General features: G+C 38.1%; 2 protein-coding genes across 4 annotated transcripts in view; one reads left to right on the forward strand and one right to left on the reverse strand.

Moving 5' to 3' along the window:
* LOC129442779 (corticotropin-releasing factor receptor 2) overlaps positions 1–21,100 on the forward strand; it is a 106,767-nt gene that overhangs the window by 77,538 nt on the left and 8,129 nt on the right. For both annotated transcript variants that reach the window (XM_055203052.2, XM_055203053.2), the window contains 2 exons: positions 37–172; positions 5,655–5,696. In XM_055203052.2, the coding sequence (XP_055059027.1) occupies positions 37–172; positions 5,655–5,696 (178 nt within the window). The remainder of the gene's footprint in view (positions 1–36; positions 173–5,654; positions 5,697–21,100) is intronic.
* Positions 12,562–20,860, reverse strand: LOC141350183 (uncharacterized). 2 transcript variants are annotated; one of them, XR_012358163.1, is made up of 3 exons: positions 20,465–20,860; positions 12,997–20,098; positions 12,562–12,636 (listed from the first exon to the last, which is right to left on the reverse strand). XR_012358163.1 is itself a non-coding variant. In XM_073854800.1 (3 exons), the coding sequence occupies exon 3, from the start codon at positions 19,490–19,492 to the stop codon at positions 13,601–13,603; it is 5,892 nt and encodes a 1,963-aa protein (XP_073710901.1). In that variant the 5' UTR covers positions 19,493–20,098; positions 20,465–20,561; positions 20,681–20,860; the 3' UTR covers positions 12,562–13,600. The 2 variants fall into 2 exon arrangements, 1 of the variants encoding a protein (XP_073710901.1); XM_073854800.1 differs by having other exon boundaries at positions 12,562–20,098; positions 20,465–20,561; positions 20,681–20,860.

Genomic DNA, 21,100 nt, shown 5'->3' on the forward strand with positions numbered 1-21,100 from the left:
CATCCAATCACATCTTCTCTATCTCTTTTATCGCAGGAAAGCTGTGAAGGCAACTTTGGTACTGCTGCCGTTGCTCGGTATAACGTACATGCTGTTCTTTGTGAATCCAGGAGAGGATGACATATCTCAGATAGTCTTTATCTATTTCAACTCATTTCTACAATCGTTTCAGGTGAGAATCTCATACGGTGAGCACAGCTTCAAAAATTGTCAAAATATCTGCCCGGCTATCACTGGGGCTGTACCCTTTCAAAACATTCATATTAGTGCCTCAAAGACATATCTCATACGTAAATTGGTACATTTTAGGACCTTTTTAAAGGGGGGGTTTAATGGTATTTCAAGCATTCTGACTTATTAACACTGTTATAGAGTTGTTTCCTCATGCTAAACGCAGGCAAAGTGTCAAAAATGCAGTTGGGCGAGTATTTCTGTGCCGAATGCACTTCGCCAGGGTTCGTACAAGTTTCGGCTAGTTTTTTTTGATTACGGTTCTAACTGACGTTTCAGGGGTTTTCGATACGTATCACTTCTTTATATGGGCTTCCGCCGGAAAACTTCCCCCGGAAAACCCCGCCCACCCGTCAATCAGCAGGAGACGCTAGAGCTGCTAACAGCTTATCACGCCACTCAGCTTTGTTTAATTTCAAAACTCAACAAGGCACAACAAGAAGTGTGTTTTTGGATGTAAGGAGAAGACATCCAGCCTTATGGAAACAATGGATATAGTTTATTATCCGGATTAGCAGCGGAGTTTTGCGTGTGTGTTTGATGCTGTGGATTTTCAGAACCGGGTCATGACGAGTTACACGTGGTAAGTATGACTTCTGTCTTATGTTGGAAATAGGTGCGTGTATATTATATAAATGACACGAACATGTAGTGAATCATAAGTTAAAACAGTGTTGTATAGTGTTGCATGACTCGTACTCGCTCCTCCTGCGGTAGTAACTCCTCCTCCTTCATTTTTTCGTACGTTATCGGAAAGATTCGGTAAAGCTAATCTTTCTTTTATAAATCTGATTAAACTAAAAACTCTTCAGATATATAAAGGATGTCATACTACTCTATAGGTACTCCAGATTAATATCAGAAATGCAGAAACAGCGTGTGTTACGTGAGCTTTAAAGGGTACTACACTAGTGAAAGTTGATGATGCAATAATACTTATAGTATTTCACTGGCATTCATTGAACGGTAGAAAGGACAGAGAAAATTGCAGGTGAAATGAAACCAGAAATAGTTGCTTTAAATTTTTCTCTTAGGTGATGTCATTTAAGCACAAGTACACTTATGAAAGTCCTGAATAGCAATAAAAAGACATATTTTGGTGCCGTGTGTGGTTTGCTTTCAAATAGGAAAACAGTTTTTAAAGAGAAGTTCACCCAAAAATAAAAATCCCATAATTTGCTGACCCTCATGTTGTTTCTACCCATTCTCGCCAAGATGCGTACAAATGACACGCAGTGTGATTATCGTGCAATAGATACGCCAAATTCCGAATTTGCGTGCATATGATATGCCAGTCCTTCTCATTCACTTTTATGGCAAATCGTTTCGTGTCGTTTTATTTATTGTTTTCTCATTTGTTTTCTGTTTTTTAAACTATTTTCGCTTGGGTTTAGGGTTAGATTTCAGAGTTTTTTAAGCAGGTTATTTAATATACAGCTTTCTCCATGTTTTTGTTGGGGTTAGAGATGGGGTTTGGGTTAGGATGTCATTTTTATATAACAAAAAGTTGTTCCAACCCTAAACCCAAGCGACAATGGTTTAAAAAACAGAAAACAATAAATAAAACGACACGAAACGATTCGCCATATAAGTGAATGGGAAGGACTGGCGTATCATATGCACGCAAAATCGGAATCTATTGCACGATGGTAGCATTGTGTGTCATTTGTACGCTTTTTGGTTAGAATGGGTTGGTTGTTTCAACAGTTGCAGCAGTTGCAGGAAGCGATGTATCTTGCACTTAAAAGTAAATTTTCCACCCCCTAAACAATAAGATCTGTTCCCTTAAAAGAAGAAAGTAGATGCAAGATCACATACATAGTATGACAGCTTGTAATTAAAGTCCAGATTTTCTAAGCATCTGTTCTTAATTAAATACAGGTTTTTGTCACTTTCTTACCAGCTTTCTTAAGCAAATGATATTGTACAAATACACTTCCCATTGCATTAATCAGCATGACTAGTCCTTTATGTTTGTTAACATATGTTGCTGTTTGCTGGCAGTAGTATGAGTGGGCAAGAGGGTGACGCAGTTTTTTTCAAACAGTTGAAATGCATGTAGGCACATCTCAGCACCAGCTGCCTGTCACTGCATTAATGGCTATGTGGGAGTTGAGGCCCTTGTTATTTTGATATTTATTTTTTTCACTGTGTGCTGGGAAAATGATGTACTGAAAGTTTTTCTACTCTGAAAATTCAGCTATATCCTAATTAATATGACAAGGTCATTAGGGTGGATTTTAGGGTGGATGATCTGGTGAGAAAAGACTCTCGCAAGAACCGTGCATTGTGAGTTGTTTTAGCTAAAGATTTATCTAGATTTCCTCTTATATTTAAAGGCGGAGTGCACAATGTTTGAAAGCCAATGTTGATATTTGAAATCACCTAAACAAACATGCCCCTACCCCAATTGAATCTGGACCTTCTTTTAAAAGACCCACCCCACACATACGCAACCCCGGCAAGGATGTCGGTTAGTAGACACGCCCCTTACTGCTGATTGGCTACAAGTGTGTTTTGGCCCATCTCCTTTTCCAAAGCGTTTTTCAAACATTGTGCACTCCGCCTTTAAATCCTCCAACCTTTTCTTTAAAATTCTCGTTTTAACTTGTGACTTGCATTGTGACTTCCGCCTTGTGACCCCCGCCATTGCATTCGTCACTACGCCACTACGTCCCTATCAGTGATGCGCGGGTCAATGTATAAACAACCCGCACCCGACCAACGTTTTCAACTAACCCGGCCGCAACTAGGGCCGCAAAAAAAATAAAAAAATAAATATTGTACCCGACCCTCTCCCTTGCCCGCAATTTTTAAAAGTAGTAATTGTTTAAAATAGTTAATTGGCATCTTTATTTCAAACGACCGCAACCCGAATATCATTAAAAATATTTTTGGATGACTCGTATCCGTGGGTAACCGCGGGTGACCGCAGGTACCCGCTCATTTCGGATCAACCCGCGCATCATTGGTCCCTACAGTATGCATTGTAGGCTACCTATGGCAACTAACGCTCACTACGCTAAAGTCTCCTGGGAAAGCAGAGCAGTTCAAGATGGCGGCGTTACCAGAAGCTAGTTATTGTATATGTTTTAAATATCAAAATCACATCGATTACCATCAGAAGTCCTTTATTAACCTACTGGAGCTGTGTGGATTACATCTGTAAAGGATGAATATACTTGATCCCCTACGACTATCATTATAATGCTTGATATAGCAAGGACATTTACTATTAACTTTGATTGTGTTCATCTCAAAGAAGATGGTCATATGTATCTCAGATGGCTTGATGGTGAGAAAATCATGGGATATGATATTTGGAATTCCTTTAAATTAGCACTCGAAAGGTCATGGGTAAAATCTTAGGGGACACACATACTGATGAAAGGTGTAACTTGAATGAAGTGTTGAAATATTTTTTGCTGAAAAAACTAATATTATATTGGGTAAATATTGGACAGAACACACCGCTGGGTTAAAAACGCCACCACCCGTTCCCAGACGAAGCGGCACCCACCACACAAAGCCACTAACCCTCGCGAACATATCGCCCGCGATAATGTATGCGACATGGCCCAGCCTGCAAGGGAACCACGGCCCCGCGCAGCAAACGCCACCCCACCCGCAATTAGGCGACGGCCACCCACCACCAACCAAGGAATCGGTACCACCGACAAGATGCACACGACCATCACGCATGCAATCCGCCGCACAGCTCCATTCCATAGGATATTACAATGCTATTTGAATACAGAAAATAGATCAGCACCATTTATTATATTTTATTTATAATATTATGTGAATTTTGTTTGAATTCTTGGAAAATATAGCAGGATTCCCTGCTCTCAAACGCTTGAGGCATGTTCGCTGTCGGTGCTGAAACCATGGCAACTTGCGGGAAAGCTGCCGTCTCTTTCAGCGATGGGTACACGTCCCCTTACTCCACAATTTATTAGTACATGGTTCACAGTCTTTGTAATGCGTTTCTGCAATACATTTCTAACATTTACGATGTGCTTAGAAACAATTCTCTGAATTGTCTTTACACGGACTTTAGGGTCTGGAGTTTTCTGCTTTCATGAATATTTTAGGTGCTCCAGTGTGAAAATAGATTTGTTTCCCTGGAGAACATTATTTTCCAGCAGCCTTTGATTGTTCGCTACAGTCCGCCCTCGGCTGGAACCGTAGCTGACACCTCAGTAACATCTGCCAATTATTCTTGGATGAAGCTCTTCCACAGAGCTTGTGGTGTAATAGTGCAGAAAAAATGGTTTGTGTAACACTCGAAAAATGGTCAATAATATTACATAGTTTATCATAATTTGATTTCTTATGTTCATCGCAGTGGTATATTTTTGAGCAACTTAATAATTTACCCAAAAGTGAAAATTCTGTTACTATTTTTTTTTACTTTAATGTTAACTTTAAAAGGAAATGTATAGTAACACAAATTTGGTTAGTGACAGGTTTAGTTCTTTTCACTTTTACTGAAGGTAAAAAGAGCTGTGTCAATTTTCTTGACATGAGAGTGAGTAAATGATTGAACGTAATTTTTGTGTCAGTTGTCCTTTTAATGCACTTTGTTAAAGGAATATTCCATTTTCTTAAAAGAAAAATCCAGATAATTTACTCACCACCATGTCATCCAAAATGTTGATGTCTTTCTTTGTTCAGTTCAGAAGAAATTATGTTTTTTGAGGAAAGCATTGCAGGATTTTTCTCATTTTAATGGACTTTAATAGAGCCCAACATTTAATACTTAACCCAACCCTAACGGAGTTTCAAAGGACTATAAACAATCCCAAACGATGCATAAGGGGCTTATCTAGCGAAATGATTGTCATTTTTAAAAGAAAAATAAAAAATATATACTTTTAAACCACAACTTTTCGTCAAGGTCCGGTCCAGCGCGACCTAACGTAAATGCGTAGTGACGTAGGGAGGTCACGTGTTACATATATAAAACGCACATTTGCGGACCATTTTAAACAATAAACTGCCACAAAGACATTAATTAGTATCGGTTGACATACAACAAAGTAGGAACGGTCCACTTTCAAGACGCTTGTAAACACTGGGGCAGAGTTTTGCGTTCGTCCTCTGTGACCTCTTGACGTCATGACGTATTGCGGTGACGTAGTGGGGTCAGCTGGCGCATCACGACCGGATCTACATGACGAGAAGTTTCAGACATGACAATCGTTTCAGTGAAAGTTTATCAGCTTTTGCATCTAAGCTTCTCATATGTTGCACTATTTATTGAATTAACTAATGTTAGTTAATTATTGTTACTTGCTTATCATTAAAAACCAAACACATGCAGTGAATCTAACAGCAAGCAGCCTATTTTTGTCACATGGTTTAGCTGGTGTTAATTTGAAATGACTGGTTAACCAATGTTGTTTTTGCTTTTTCAACAGGGATTCTTTGTGTCAGTATTTTACTGCTTTCTTAATGGCGAGGTAAGTCAACGATAAGTGTAATTTCATGCATGGAAAGATCTGCAAGATGACTCTGTCAATATACAGGCTCGTTCACCAGCCATAACACCCTGTCACCTTATCTGCCCTCTACCACCCTAACCTATTATTGCGTGGGAGGCTGTTTAGCACATGACACACCCGCGCTCAAACCCAAGAGGAGCAAAGTAATTTATCAGAAGCCTGCAAACTGCTCCTCTGTAATGGACTCATTTTATTACGTGTGCTTCATCAACCAGCAAAGTTTCATTGGTAATATTAATATCATCTAACATGACATTCATTCATCTGGGGATTTTCCCTGTTTCATGGACAAACAGAATGGGATAATTAATATATAATAAAGTATATTATTATTGTTTTGTTTATGAAATGCAATGCAATTTCAAAGCCCAGATGGAATCATTATCTGCACTGAAAAAGTCATAATATTTTTCCATAATGACCTTCCATATACACTGCAAAAAATGATTTTCAAGAAAAAATTCTTAGTATTTTTGTCTTTTTTTCAGTAAAAATATCTACACATTTTTAAATTAAGATTTTTTTTCTTGATGAGCAAAACGAACCAAGAAAATAAGTTTTAGACCAAAAATTTCACATTTTAAGTGATTTTGTGCATAAAACAAGCAAAAAAATCTGCCAATGGGGTAAGCAAAAAAATCTTAAACACTTTTCTTAAACACTTAACTCAAGAAAAATTAGCTTACCCGATTGGCAGATGTTTTGGCTTGTTTTATGCACAAAATCACTTACATTTGATATTTTTGGTCTAAAAACTTATTTTCTCGGGTCGTTTTGCTAAGAAAGATAAAGCATCTTAATTTAAGGCTTTTTAGATATTAGATTTTTTTCTTGAAATTCATTTTTTGCAGTGTATGAAGACTGAAATTGATTGCGGTTAAAAACCAAAGTGCTTACACTGCAAAATCTTAGTATTTTTGTCTTGTTTTCAGTAAAAATATAGCCTGGGTGCCAGCCCATCTTAGCCCCGCCCACAAGATTTTGTAAACGGGAAGATGGGTCTGGGGTTTCTGCGTTGAGGAGCTACTATTTTAGGACAAATGCTGGTCGAACCAATCAAATTGTCAGGGCGGGCTTTATACGATGATGGACAGATAATCAACAGTAACTTAATGAACCACGTCACCAAAGAGCGCGTGTGTTGAATGGCTGCCGCTGTAGAGTTCAGATGTGTGGATTCTGACATTGAGTCTGTACTAAAAGATATCGACAGAGCATTGATTTTAAAAGAGGAACAGAGAAACGCGAGCAGGGCATTTGTTGATGTCCTATTCGGCAAAAGTTGGTCGCAACTGAAATGGCTAACGTTATCACGGCGATGCAACTCAGCGTGCACGACGAGATGGATAAAATTAGCGGTCGTTGCCAGCTTCTTTTCGGAAGCCCGGAATCGTGGTTGCTAAATAAGTGGAGGGACATGCTAGGCTCCAATATTTTCAAGCAAACATAATGGCTATCGCCGTGGATGAAGTTCACCTAACGTACAAATGGTAAGAGATAGTCTTACTCTATGACTTAGTAAATACTTAATTCGCTAACTCGGTATAATCACAATGTTAGTGTCATTGTAGCGAATAACTACCAGTTCGGTCAGGCTGCAAAGACGTAATTTCAACATACGTTACACACTCGGTTGCTCTGATTGGTCGTAGGTCTATCCAATTGAGTGCAGAGGCATTTTTCGGTTGAGACACGCCTCATAATTATAGCTCAATGGAGCGGTATCAGATTCAAATTCTGACTAGAATTGAGTATGGCAACGTCAGGCTAGTAAAAATATCTAAAAATTCTTAAATTAAGATGCTTTTTCTTGATGAGCAAAACGACTCTAGTTTTTAGACCAAAAATATCAAATTTAAGCGATTTTGTGCATAAAACAAGCAAAAAAATCTGCCAATGGGGTAAGCAAATTTTTCTTGATTTTTTTCTTGAAGTTAGTGTTTAAGAAAACCTTCAAGATTTTTTTGCTTACCCCATTGGCAGATTTATTTGCTTGTTTTATGCACAAAATCGCTTGAATTTGATGTTTTTTGTCTATAGACTAGACTGGTTTTCTTGGGTCGTTTTGCTTATCAAGAAAGAGCATCTTGGATAAATTTTTGGATATTTTTACTGAAAACAAGACAAAAATACTAAGACATCATTTTTTGCAGTGTAAAAGCTTTTAAATAATTTCTGTTTCACAGAGATTTATGCTGTGAAAGAAATAAAAAGCTACGCTACACTGCAAAAAATGATTTTCAAGAAGAAAAATTCTTAGTATTTTTGTCTTGTTTTCAGTAAAAATTTCTAAAAATTCTTAAATTAAGATGCTTTTTCTTGATGAGCAAAACGACTCAAGAAAATAAGTCTAGTTTTTATACCAAAAATATCAAATTTAAGTGGCTCAGTGGTTCATGTAGGTTGTCTACGAACCGGAAGGTTGGTGGTCCAATCCCCGGCTCCACCGGACCAAGTGTCGAGGTGTCCTTGAGCAAGACACAACTAATGCCTGGCTCACACTACAGGATATTTAAAATCCTGGCAGATTATGAAATCTGGTTGCAGCACACACATAAGGAGAATCTTGTCAGATATTCTTTGCTGAAATCTTAAACATGCTCACACTACAGGAATTTAAAATCCTAGTGCATCACACACTACAGGATATTATTAGGATTATCTTGCCAGAGCAAGCACTTCACTTCACCTCAGGAGAAGAGTATATAAAGGAATGAAGATTATGATACATTTATTATGATTTCTTTTTAAATATTTACAAAGTAGCAGCTTTCTTTTTGAAACCTATGCGATATCTCCTCCTCAGCTCTTGTTTATGAGGCAACGATCATGATATGTTTTAAGGATGTGTTATGCAGGCAGTGTTTGAATGCATACTGTAGATGTGTGCACAATCTAGCACCAACTCAAGTCTAATCCTTATGCAAGATTTATTTACATTTAAATAAACTGTAAAAAATAAATTGTTGGCTCAATGAATTATTTTTTAGTAACTAGTTCCACAGAAATTTTACGTTCACTCAATTTCTGTCTCCAAAGTGTTACCTGGATTGATGTTTTTTAGTTGGCCCAAATTTGACTCAAATATAAAAAAGTATGTTGGCTCAATTAGCTTTATAGTTCATTCAACTAAAATGTTTTAATCAGTTGAATCTTTAAAAACTTACAGCAAAGACTCTGTCAATTAAAATTTAAGTATTTACTCAATGTTTTATGTGTTACTTCAATTAATATTTATTATTTGGAATTTTTTAATAACATTTTTAAATGATTTACCGAATAATTTATGCTGGTGTTGTAAACAAAATAATTAACTTCAGTCACATAAAAACAAAAGCTTTTTATTCACTTATTCACTTATCATACAGACTGAACATACAGAATTAAGTCTTCTTTAAATAGAGGGCATAAAACAGTCCAAAAAGCCTCCAAAGTCAGTCAGAACATCTCCAGGGCCATTTAGGAGACTTTCCTCAGCCAGTCCAAGCGGAGACTGTCTCTGTATCCTTCTGGTCTGCCTCTCTCACATCATCTCCGCTCTGGTTTGATAAACAGAGGAATATAAACACACACACATACATAAATAACATGTTTAATATAATAAAGTTTGACGGTGAAAGACTTTATTCTCTTAATAACGTTAATATTAGGCCAAATTTCCCTCACCCAGCTAACAGAAAAAAGTTCTAAGAACGTTCCCTGAAAGTTTTTAACGTTCCCAAAAACGTTCTGCCAACGTTAAAAGTGTCCAGTTTTCTTGACGTTCTAAGAACGTTTTTGTGTTGTCTCAACGTTAGAGGAATGTTACATTTTACCATTTTTAAACGTTATGACAATGTCATGTTTTAATGTTCACAGTCACACAATGTTTAAAACAACAACTGTTTATTATATTGACTTCTTTGATTGTTATGTAAATGATAGAGAAACATTGCATTTTATTATATTTATTTTTTATATTTATATTATTTTATTATATTTATTATATATTTATTATATATTATATATCTATTATATGTAAGTTTAGATGTTGATGTTTTGTTTCATTTTAAGTCACCATTATTGTGATTAGTGTTCGTTTTAGTTGGGCTCTTGAGCCTTGTCTTTTGCTTGCTGGTTTTTTCCCTGGTTGTGTTGACTTTTTGTTGATGCACCACATTTGTTATGAGCATGTTGAGTTGGTGGGGTGGTTCTGTGGTGTGGTGGTTGGTACATAATGGTAAAAAAACATTCCTAATTAATTAACTAATCAAAAGTTTATTTTCTGTCAATAATGTAAATGAGATCCAGCACTTTCAGAGCAGTTTGTCATTGAGTTTAAGAAACTTTGGACAAAAAATATCTGCTGTATAATTGGGACGCACAAACATCAAGAATCAGACTATGAATCTCAACCATGGTGACAAAGAAAATTGGGAAAAAGAATCATTATTTATCAATGCTGCAGTGCATGCTGGGAGTCCTGAATGAGATTTGTAATTTGTTAGTACCCAGCATGCATTGCAGCATGAAGTTTTTCATTTAATTGTCACCATGGTTGAGATTCATAGTCTGATTCTTGATGTTTGTACGTCCCAATTAAATAGCGGGTGTTTTTTGTCCAAAGTTTCTAAAACTCTTTAATGACAAACTGCTGTGAAAGTGCTGGATCTCATTTACATTATTGACAGAAAATAAACTTTTGATTAGTAAATTAATTAGGAATGATTTTTTACCATTATGTACCAACCACCACACCACAGAATTACACTACTAACTTAACATGTTCATAACAAATGTGGTGTATTAACAAGAAGTTAACACAACCAGGGAAAAAACTAGCAAGCAAAAGACAAGGCTCAAGAGCCCAACTAAAACGAACACTAATCACAATAATGGTGACTTAAAATGAAACAAAACATCAACATCTAAACTTACATATGGTGGATATATAATATATAATGAGTATATAATATATAATAAATATAATAAAATAATATAAATATAAAAAATAAATATAATAAAATGCAATGTTTCTCTATCATTTACATAACAATCAAAGAAGTCAATATAATAAACAGTTGTTGTTTTAAACATTGTGTGACTGTGAGCATTGACACATGACATTGTCATAACGTTTAAAAATGGTAAAATGTAACATTCCTCTAACGTTGAGACAACACAAAAACGTTCTTAGAACGTCAAGAAAACTGGACACTTTTAACGTTGGCAGAACGTTTTTGGGAACGTTAAAAACTTTCAGGGAACGTTCTTAGAACTTTTTTCTGTTAGCTGGGCAGACATCACACATAATTAAACACTATTGGGCGGTTTTCTCGGACAGGGCTTTTCACTGACTAAAATAACTTACTGACATCTCTTAACATATGAGTGCTATTGTTTTGTCTCAAAATGCACGCCAGTATTGTATTATATAAAGTTTGTTTTTAAAAAATTCCCAAATATAATAAAGAACGAGATCTAAACTCTGTCCGGTAAACAAAACCAATATAAACGCTATCTTAACAAAAATATCTCCAATTTAATTAGGACACAAAAAAACACACATCTAATATATCTTTACAAAAATATCATTACAAAAACGTCGAGTATTTGCGTCTTTGCCAATTAATATATTCTAAAATTAACATTTAATTACAAACACTTACCTGACGTGAACTTGAGGAAACGGCTGATTGTGTCCTTCCTTGTGTGAATCAGTAAGTGATTCCAGCTGTTGCGTGCGGATTGATCTCAAATGAAATGACCTGTGATCCAGATCCTTCCGAGTTATAACATTTTAAATTCAAAATACACAGACGCACGCGCATACATACATACACACGCGCGAGTACGCGCGCGCGCACACACGCACGCACACGGGTACACACACGGGTATATTTAGAAGTTTTAAGATTGTTATGATATTGGGACTATTTCTCCACTCGCACCTTCAGCTCTGAAGTTCAAATTCGCAGGCAGTACGCAGCCCAGTTATAACAAATGTGAAAGATATGAAATATCATTCAACAGCGATATCATTTAAGTGCAATCCTAAAATATGATTTAAAACATACCGGTAAACCTTTTATTATTAAGTATAAGAAATTAAAATGAATTAAATCGCATGTTTAAACGCCACAGAGATATTAGAGCCAGTAGTCGATTTCTGATGGGCTTGCCGAGGCGAGGCTGCGCTGGGCGGGGTGTGAGCGCTTAAGTGTCTGTGATTTTCTGGAGCTCTTCTCCGTCCGAAAGTGTCCGAGCACATTTTTAAATAGACGCTATCTTTATTAACCGACCGCATATTTTAACTTTAAGCACATACATTCACGCCTGAACAACTCTTAAAATTACATTTCGTTACCAAATAACAGTAATATTATGAGCATTTTGTTGTCAGGAAACATAGCTGTCATAAGTCCACATATTGACCAGATTTGTCTTAATTAGTTCAGTCAACATAGCCATTCTGAATGTTGACTGAATTTGAAAATAACAATTCACTTAATAATTTAAACACAGATTTATGTAAACTTAAAATAATATGTCTACTCAACTAAGCCCAAACAAGAAAATTGGTTTAACTTATATATTTTTGCCCTTCCAACATTTCATTAATTGGATTTTTTACAGTGTACATCTATTTAAAAACATATTTTAAATATAATTGGCTAGCCTATATATCACTTTTTTTGCACATTTAGGAGTTACTATTAAGTGATGTAGGCTATTTCTATCAATGCTTTGTTTTCCTGTTTCTTCCTAACAGGAATATTATTGTAGGTTTATAAGCGTTGCTGCTTGTAGCGGCCCCTTGGATTTATTAATCAAAAGACGCAGAGAGTTTCAAACGGGTGTCGGTTTATTTCCTCTCAACGAACACCATGCACCATAAGCACCATGAACACCGTGAAAACTACAACAAAAACAGCAGAAATACAAAGTGTTTCTATGTAGTTTCACAAATAATTAGCACATAAATCATGTTCACATATTAATCATGTTTACATTATATGTAAATCATTTAAAATAATAACCAATATAGAATGAACAATGTTTTTAAGCTAATATGACAAATAAAATATCACATGCTTCTTTAAATTAAACACAATATATTACAAATGTTTACAGAAAGAATATATATATATATATATATGTTTATCAAGATAACACGTGTGATGAACTCATAAACAAATGAACTTCATGACATTCTCTTTTTCCACAAACAAAATCTCTTCTGATAATAATACACAATACACATTTTTGAGTTTCATACCTCATTCCACTCTCCAAGGACACTAATTAAAGAGTTCTGCCATCAGCTAGCATGCTCTCTAGCTCGACACACACACACACCCTCAAAGTTCAAGGCTCTTAAAAATAACAGGTACGAACAATACAAAAATAAAGTAAATCACAATGTAAACTTTTTCTTTACAGGATTCAAATGGATGAACATGATAAACAACTAATATGTTTACAAGTTTTTTACCGTTCTTCCGACGATGCATCAGCACCACATTGCGAAGCGTGTAACAGGAAGTTTAACACCGTAAAACATTAGAAGAAGAAGACACGCTTTTCAAAATAAAAGCAGAACAGACCACAAGGTGGCACTGTAGAACTACAATGTCTTATTAACACATAACTATAAAACTGTGTAGGAGAATATTAATGCAATTTATCAGACATTTACACTCCCACCAAATCCTAGTACAATGAATGAACAAATACACAAATAGTAAATGAATTGTACAGGATTTCTTGACTCTAAGAAATAAATAGCTTGAAGCTAAGCTATCAGAAGTGTAATTATATGTGTGTGTAATATCATGCATAATAAAGCAGTGTGTGTAGTGTTGTCAACTGCTTTCTTGTAATCAGTTCTCAAGGAGGAGCACCAATTTTTTGATTGGTCTCTCAATAACTGAGGGCTTGGAAGGAGGATCTTGTTTTTTATGAGGTTTTCTCTCCCCAACTTGCACTTTAACTCGACGAACTAAGCCATCACTACTTTGAACAGTTTCAATCACTCGTCCAAGTTGCCAATGGTTTCTTGGGAGGTTATCGTCTTTTATAATGACAATATCATTTACCTTGAGGTTGCGTTGAGGTGAGTGCCATTTCTGTCTCAAGGATATGTTCAACAGATATTCCCGTTTCCAGCGGCACCAAAATTGTTCAATAAGATACTGAACTCTTCTCCACCTCTTTGTCGCATACAGGTCCTCCTTGACAAATACTCCAGGGGGAGGAAGAGCCACTTTAGATTTCATCATAATGAGGTGATTCGGTGTTATAGGTTCCAGTGCCTGCGGATCGTTGATTCCATCCACTGTTAACGGGCGACTGTTAACAATAGCCATGGCCTCGTATAGCAGTGTTCTGAGGGAGGCGTCATCAAGTCGACCTGAGCACTGTGCAAAGGTGGCATTCAGCACATTTCTAACGGTTCTGATCTGACGTTCCCAGACGCCTCCTGCGTGACTGTCAGAGGGAGCATTGAAAACAAATTCGCACTGCTTCTCAGTCAAGAAGATTTCCAGTAGCTTGGTGTCACATTTTTTAAGTGCTTCTTTGAGCTCGTTTCTGGCGCCAACAAAATTAGAGCCTTGATCACAGTGTAGTTGTTGAACAGCTCCTCTCAGACTGATGAAGCATCTCAAGGAGTTGATGAATGAGTCTGTTGACAAATCCTCAAGCATTTCTATATGAACTGCTCTAGAGTACAGACATGTAAAAATCAGGCCGTATCTTTTGTATTGCTTGCGAGCTTTCGTTACAATGAATGGACCGAAACAGTCCATGCCGCTGTATGTGAAAGGTGCCGAGGCTTCGACGCGTTCTTTGGGAAGTTCGGCCATTTGCTGTCTCTCTGTCGGTCGTCTCAGTTTCCTGCAAACCACACAAGTGTGTATCAGCTTAGCCACCAACTTGCTCCCACCAATTACCCAGAATCCATTGGCCCGAAGCTCCATTAAAGTCTGGCTTCGACCCTGATGGCATGTTTTAGCATGGAAATGGGACACAATCAACTTGGTGATGTGGCTGTTATTTGGTAAGATGACTGGGTGCTTCACTTTGTGACAGAGCGATGACTGTTTCAATCTCCCACCGACACGAAGGAGTCCTTCAGACCAGATGGGGTCGAGACGGAAGAGAGAGCTTGAGTTTGGAAGTTCCTTTTTACCCTGAAGCATCTTTATCTCCTTAGGGAAAGCTTGCTGCTGTACGATCTTAATCACTTCATCTGCAGCCTTCTCACGCTCCTTAACAGTCACATACTCACAGTGTTGTTTCGATTTGGAGCCCAGCCTCTTGATTCTTGAAACCACTTTAAGAATTGTTGTCCAGGAGGAAAACTTACTCAAACGCCTGAGGATGTCATTGTAGTCTTCGGCTTCTGTTGCAAGCACCTGAATTGTTTTGACTTCAGGATCACCAATGAGTAATTCTGATGGAGTGCTTGGTGTTAGATGTAACTCACGTTCCCAGAGAAACTTCGGTCCTCGCAACCAGTTTGTTGAATTAATGTCTGAAGCACGAAGACCTCGGGAAGCATGATCGGCCGGGTTTTCTGCAGTGTCCACATAGTGCCACTGACTGGGATCACTGTTATCCCTTATCAGTTGAACACGGTTTGCAACAAATATGTGGAACCTACGGGCATCATTGTTAATGTACCCAAGCACGACTTGTGAATCTGTCCAGAAAACCTCTTCATCAATTTTTATGTCAAGCTCACCCTTTAACATGACACTGATTTTTGTAGAAACCACCGCTGCAGCAAGTTCTAATCTCGGGATACTTGTGACTTTCGAGGGTGCAACCCTTGCTTTCGCCAACACGAGACTGCAATGGACTTGGTCCCTGTCATTTTGGTATCTGAGGTAAGAACATGCACCATATCCCACGCAGCTGGCATCTGAAAAATGGTGCAGCTCTACTCTAACAATGTTATGGAAGTCATATGGGTGGTAACATCTTGGGATTGAAACCTCTTTCAACTTATGAAGACCATTTATCCACTCCTCCCACCTTGACCTCATATCTTCTGGTAGTGGATCGTCCCATCCGATGCCTCTGTGACACAGCTCTTGCAGTATGCACTTTCCAGTTAGGCTGAATGGAGCGACGAATCCAAGTGGGTCATAAAGCGAGGCAATGACAGAAAGGCAACCACGCCGGGTTGATGGCTGATCTTTCAAGCTGCTGTTAAAGCTGAAAGTGTCGGTTTCAATCGACCATTGAATGCCGAGTGCACGCTCTGTTAGGGTTGAATCTAGTCCTAGAGGTTTGATGGTTGCTGCTCTTTCTGAGGGATCTAAGCAGGTAAGGGCTGCTTCCTCGTTTGAATTGAATTTGTGAAGGCGTAGGCCTCCTCTTTTGCACAACTCCTGCGACTCAGTGATCAGTTTCTTGGCCTCTTCGACTGATGGGACACTGACCAGCCCGTCATCAACATAAAAGTTTTTCTCTACAAATGTTGACGCCAGAGGGTAGGCAGCTTTGTGTTGCCGCGCCAGATGCTTCAGGCCGAAATTCGCACATCCTGGCGACGAGGCGGCTCCAAAGAGATGAACCGTCATCCTGTATTCCTGTGGTTCCTTCTCCAAATCTCCACCTTTCCACCAGAGGAATCTCAGATAATTCCGGGATTCTGGAGTGACAGAGAACTGATAAAACATTCTTTCAATATCACAGATGATCGCTACGGCCTCCTTCCTGAAGCGGCAAAGAACTCCTAGCAGAGGATTGATAAGGTCAGGCCCAGTCAGTAGAGTGTCGTTTAAAGAAACACCATGGAATTTGGCTGAACAGTCGAATACGACTCTCAGCTTGCCTGGTTTCCTGGGATGATAGATGCCGTGATGTGGAAGATACCACTCCGTCTCTCCCTCAGATGTTGTAGGGGCAGGCTCTGCTTCACCCTTGTTAATTGTTTCTTCCATGAATGTTTTGTATTGATTATAGTATTGTTCATTGGTCTTTAATTTCTTCTTAAGGCACTGCAGGCGCACTGTGGCTAGCCTCTTGTTGTTTGGTAGGTATGGTGGACTGTTGCCCTTGAATGGGAGGGGCATCTCATAATGTCCGTCTTTCTTCTGAGTGATGTTGTCACTGAGGAACTGTATGAATTGAACATCATTTTGGGACACATACTTATCTTCATAAGTTCTCTCGATGAAGTCTGATTCTAGGACTTTAAGAACATCTGTCGCCGATGGAATTGGCAGTTCTTTTACTGTGAGCCGATGCACAAAGCTCTGACTTCCTTGTCTGTCTAAGTGGGGGTTTGATGAGCCTATGATACTCCATCCTAATTCTGATCTCTGTGCAAACGGTTGATTTTTGTCACCAATGATGACCTCAAGAGGAGCTAGCGCTGATGGACAGTCATATCCAATAAGAAGCCCTACATCACAGTCTTGAAGGGATGGTAGCTTATCTGCCAAATGTCTGAGATGAGGCCACTGTAATGCAGTTTCCTTCGTTGGGACGTAAGACTTGTCCACCGGGATAAAGTCACGGCTGTAGGCCTGCTGTACTGGGATGTGGTTCTTAGAGTGCAGTCCTCTAACTTGTAGACCATGGACATTCTTGCTAGATATGATTGTATCAATAGCAGTCATAGTACTCAGTTTCAGTTTTACTGGTTGAGCATCAACATTCAGCTTGTCAAGTACATCATCCAGGACAAACGTTGAGTCACTCTGTGTGTCCAGTATGGCATATGTAAGTACTTCTCTGTGTGGCTCTTGTATTGAAGACACAAAGACTGGGACAATACTTGAGGTAGCAGAAGCATGTTGTGTTGATGAATGGGATATGACCTTGTGCGTTTCCAAGCTTGCATGGTTTTCTACGGAAGTGGAGCTATTCGTTGTTGCTTCCACAGGTCTTTGTTTCCTGTCTTCGTGCAAGCAGGTTGGGTGACGACGGCTGCATATATTGCATGTGTGTCGCTTCTTACAATCCTTGGTCATGTGACCCTTCCTTAGGCACCCAAAGCAGAGCCGATTTTCATGGATGAATAGCTTTTTGTCTTCACTACTCTTCGCTGCAAAGGCAGGACACTGGGTGATGTAATGAGCTTCACTTTTACAGACGGAGCAAGGTGGTTTTGGTTTGCTGCCGTTTGTTTCTTGTTTCTCCTGAGCGAAACTCTTTGTTTGTGTATGTGTGTTGAAAGCTTTGGCTCTCTTTGGTGATTTGTCATCTTTGGCCTTGAAATTTATCAACAATGGAGAAGCAATAGGGTTGCAAGCTATCCGTGCCTCTTTGCTCAGGAACTTTGTGAAGCATGCAAGATCTGGATAGCTTCCAGACGTGTCAAGTTCCTCTACAATAATTCGACTCCACTTGCGCACAATCCATTCTGGTAGCTTTTTGAGTAACTTGTGGTTTTCCTCGCAATCATTAAGGATAGCTAGTCCTTTGACATATGGAATCGCCTCCGTGCAGCCTTGGAGGAAGTCAGCGAACTCTTGTAGTGCAAGTGGGTCGTTTGTATTGATCCTTGGCCATCTTGTGAGCTTATCTCGGAAAGCCTTTTGTATGATGAACGGATTCCCATATCGGTCTTGTAAGACTTTCCATGCTCCATTGTATGCGCTCTCTGAATCTCGATAAAAGAAACCTTCTACAGCTTTGCGCGCCTCTCCAGCAAGATAATTTTTGAGATAAAACATCTTTTCACTTGGTGGGAGAGGTTTTCTGTCAATAAGAGCTATGAATGACATTTTCCAATCGGTAAACTGTAAAGGGTCACCACTGAACGTGGTTGGTTCAGGGATCGGCAAGCGGTTCATGCTTAATGAGCTGGCGATTGCTTGAGCAAGACTGGCAGACTCCTGAGTCATTATCACTTCAGGAGCAACTTGGTGAGGTTGGAATGATACTGCATCAGGATTTAATCGAGGTTTGGTTTCCATTCTGTAGCAAGCAGAGTTAGTTTTGTCATTAAACTCCTCATCATGGTCCTCAAAACCTTCAAAACCGTCATATGCTCTCACACGAGCTGCTGCTATAGCAACGTCTTTTGCTGCTTGTAACTGCTGCAATTTTGCTCTTTCTTGTTCCAACTGTTGCTGCATTTCCACCTCTTTTTGTTTCATTTCTGACATCATTTTTGCTTCTTTAAGTTTCCATTCACCTTCTAACTTGCGAAGATGTGCTTGCTGTGCTTGGATTTCTTTCATGGCTTTTGATTGTTCCAGCTTAGCCGCAAGCTCTGCTTGTGCATCTACTCTGCTGCTGTGAGTACTGTCTGAGCTGGAGTGGTTGCTCAATCTCTCCGGTGACTCTGAGATTACCGTTTCAGTTTTTGTGTGTCCAAAGACAGACCCATATTCATCTTTATTTAATGTTTCTCTTACCCTTTCCTTCTCAAGTTGATCATTATAATCTTGATTAATAGTCTCTAGACGGTTACTTATGAGGTCACAAATGTCTTTTGTTAGCGTACCACAGGCATCCATTTTCTTTACAATCTCTGGTGTGGTGTTACTGTTCCGTAAGATAGGTTCATACTGCTGGCTAACGTCATCATGCTTTGCTTGAATGTCTTGTTGTAATTCATTAAGTTCTTCTGATGAACAGAGGGTTTTTAATTTTGTCCTAGTCTTCCTTGCTACCAGCTTCCAAGAGTCATAGGTTTTGTTAAATGCTCTCTCACGTTTTTTGGTGTCTTGGTCATGCATCTCTTGGCCTTTCTCTGTAAACTTTCTCTCACGTGAGCTGGATCTGCATGGTGTGTCTTTATGTGACATTTTGTTTGTTTGTTTGTGCTACTGCTTTAAGTCGAATTTAGCCTTTTATTGTCCTATGCCTGAATTTACACTTATAAGCTGTAGTTATGCCTTACCACAGAGTAATATTTATGTCAAGCATTAACAGATTATGGACATCCAAAAGGATTTTTGTATAAAACAGTAACAACAAATTCACACTTTAAACATTTTCATAAAGACATGAAATAATCACCATTTTTGAGAAAGTTGAGAATTAGCTTGCAAGTTAATTTTGACCTTTATAATACCATATTATTTACTTAGTCACTTTGTAAGCTTGGGTGTGTAGAAATCGTCCTTTTGCTACTTTGGCATCCAGTGTCTTTTTTGCATCTCTAGTTCTACCTTTAACGTACTGTCGATTTTAAGTCTTGCCTGGGTGAAGGAGTTGGATGCAAACAAAGTAAACTGGCTGGTAGATTGGACCTCATATGTGATGGCGTCAGGTCTGGTGCAGCAGTGAGTTTTCACTGTAGCGGCCCCTTGGATTTATTAATCAAAAGACGCAGAGAGTTTCAAACGGGTGTCGGTTTATTTCCTCTCAACGAACACCATGCACCATACGCACCATGAACACCGTGAAAACTACAACAAAAACAGCAGAAATACAAAGTGTTTCTATGTAGTTTCACAAATAATTAGCACATAAATCATGTTCACATATTAATCATGTTTACATTATATGTAAATCATTTAAAATAATAACCAATATAGAATGAACAATGTTTTTAAGCTAATATGACAAATAAAATATCACATGCTTCTTTAAATTAAACACAATATATTACAAATGTTTACAGAAAGAATATATATATATATATATATATATATGTTTATCAAGATAACACGTGTGATGAACTCATAAACAAATGAACTTCATGACATTCTCTTTTTCCACAAACAAAATCTCTTCTGATAATAATACACAATACACATTTTTGAGTTTCATACCTCATTCCACTCTCCAAGGACACTAATTAAAGAGTTCTGCCATCAGCTAGCATGCTCTCTAGCTCGACACACACACACACCCTCAAAGTTCAAGGCTCTTAAAAATAACAGGTACGAACAATACAAAAATAAAGTAAATCACAATGTAAACTTTTTCTTTACAGGATTCAAATGGATGAACATGATAAACAACTAATATGTTTACAAGTTTTTTACCGTTCTTCCGACGATGCATCAGCACCACATTGCGAAGCGTGTAACAGGAAGTTTAACACCGTAAAACATTAGAAGAAGAAGACACGCTTTTCAAAATAAAAGCAGAACAGACCACAAGGTGGCACTGTAGAACTACAATGTCTTATTAACACATAACTATAAAACTGTGTAGGAGAATATTAATGCAATTTATCAGACATTTACACTGCTAAATGACTGATGCTTGGTTAAACTTGATTTTGCACTGTTGTTTGCATTATTTAATTCCACTGTATATACTGCTCTGCAGTGATATTATTTTTAGCTATATACTATGTAAATTCTATTTTTCTTGTTTATTCTTCTGAGGCTGCGGGTCTTTAAGAGCTTCTAAATAAATTTCATTATAGTTTTATTATGACAGTAGTTTCTATTTTATTC

This window comes from Misgurnus anguillicaudatus, chromosome 2 (assembly GCF_027580225.2).
Source record: "Misgurnus anguillicaudatus chromosome 2, ASM2758022v2, whole genome shotgun sequence".
NCBI lineage: Eukaryota > Metazoa > Chordata > Actinopteri > Cypriniformes > Cobitidae > Misgurnus > Misgurnus anguillicaudatus.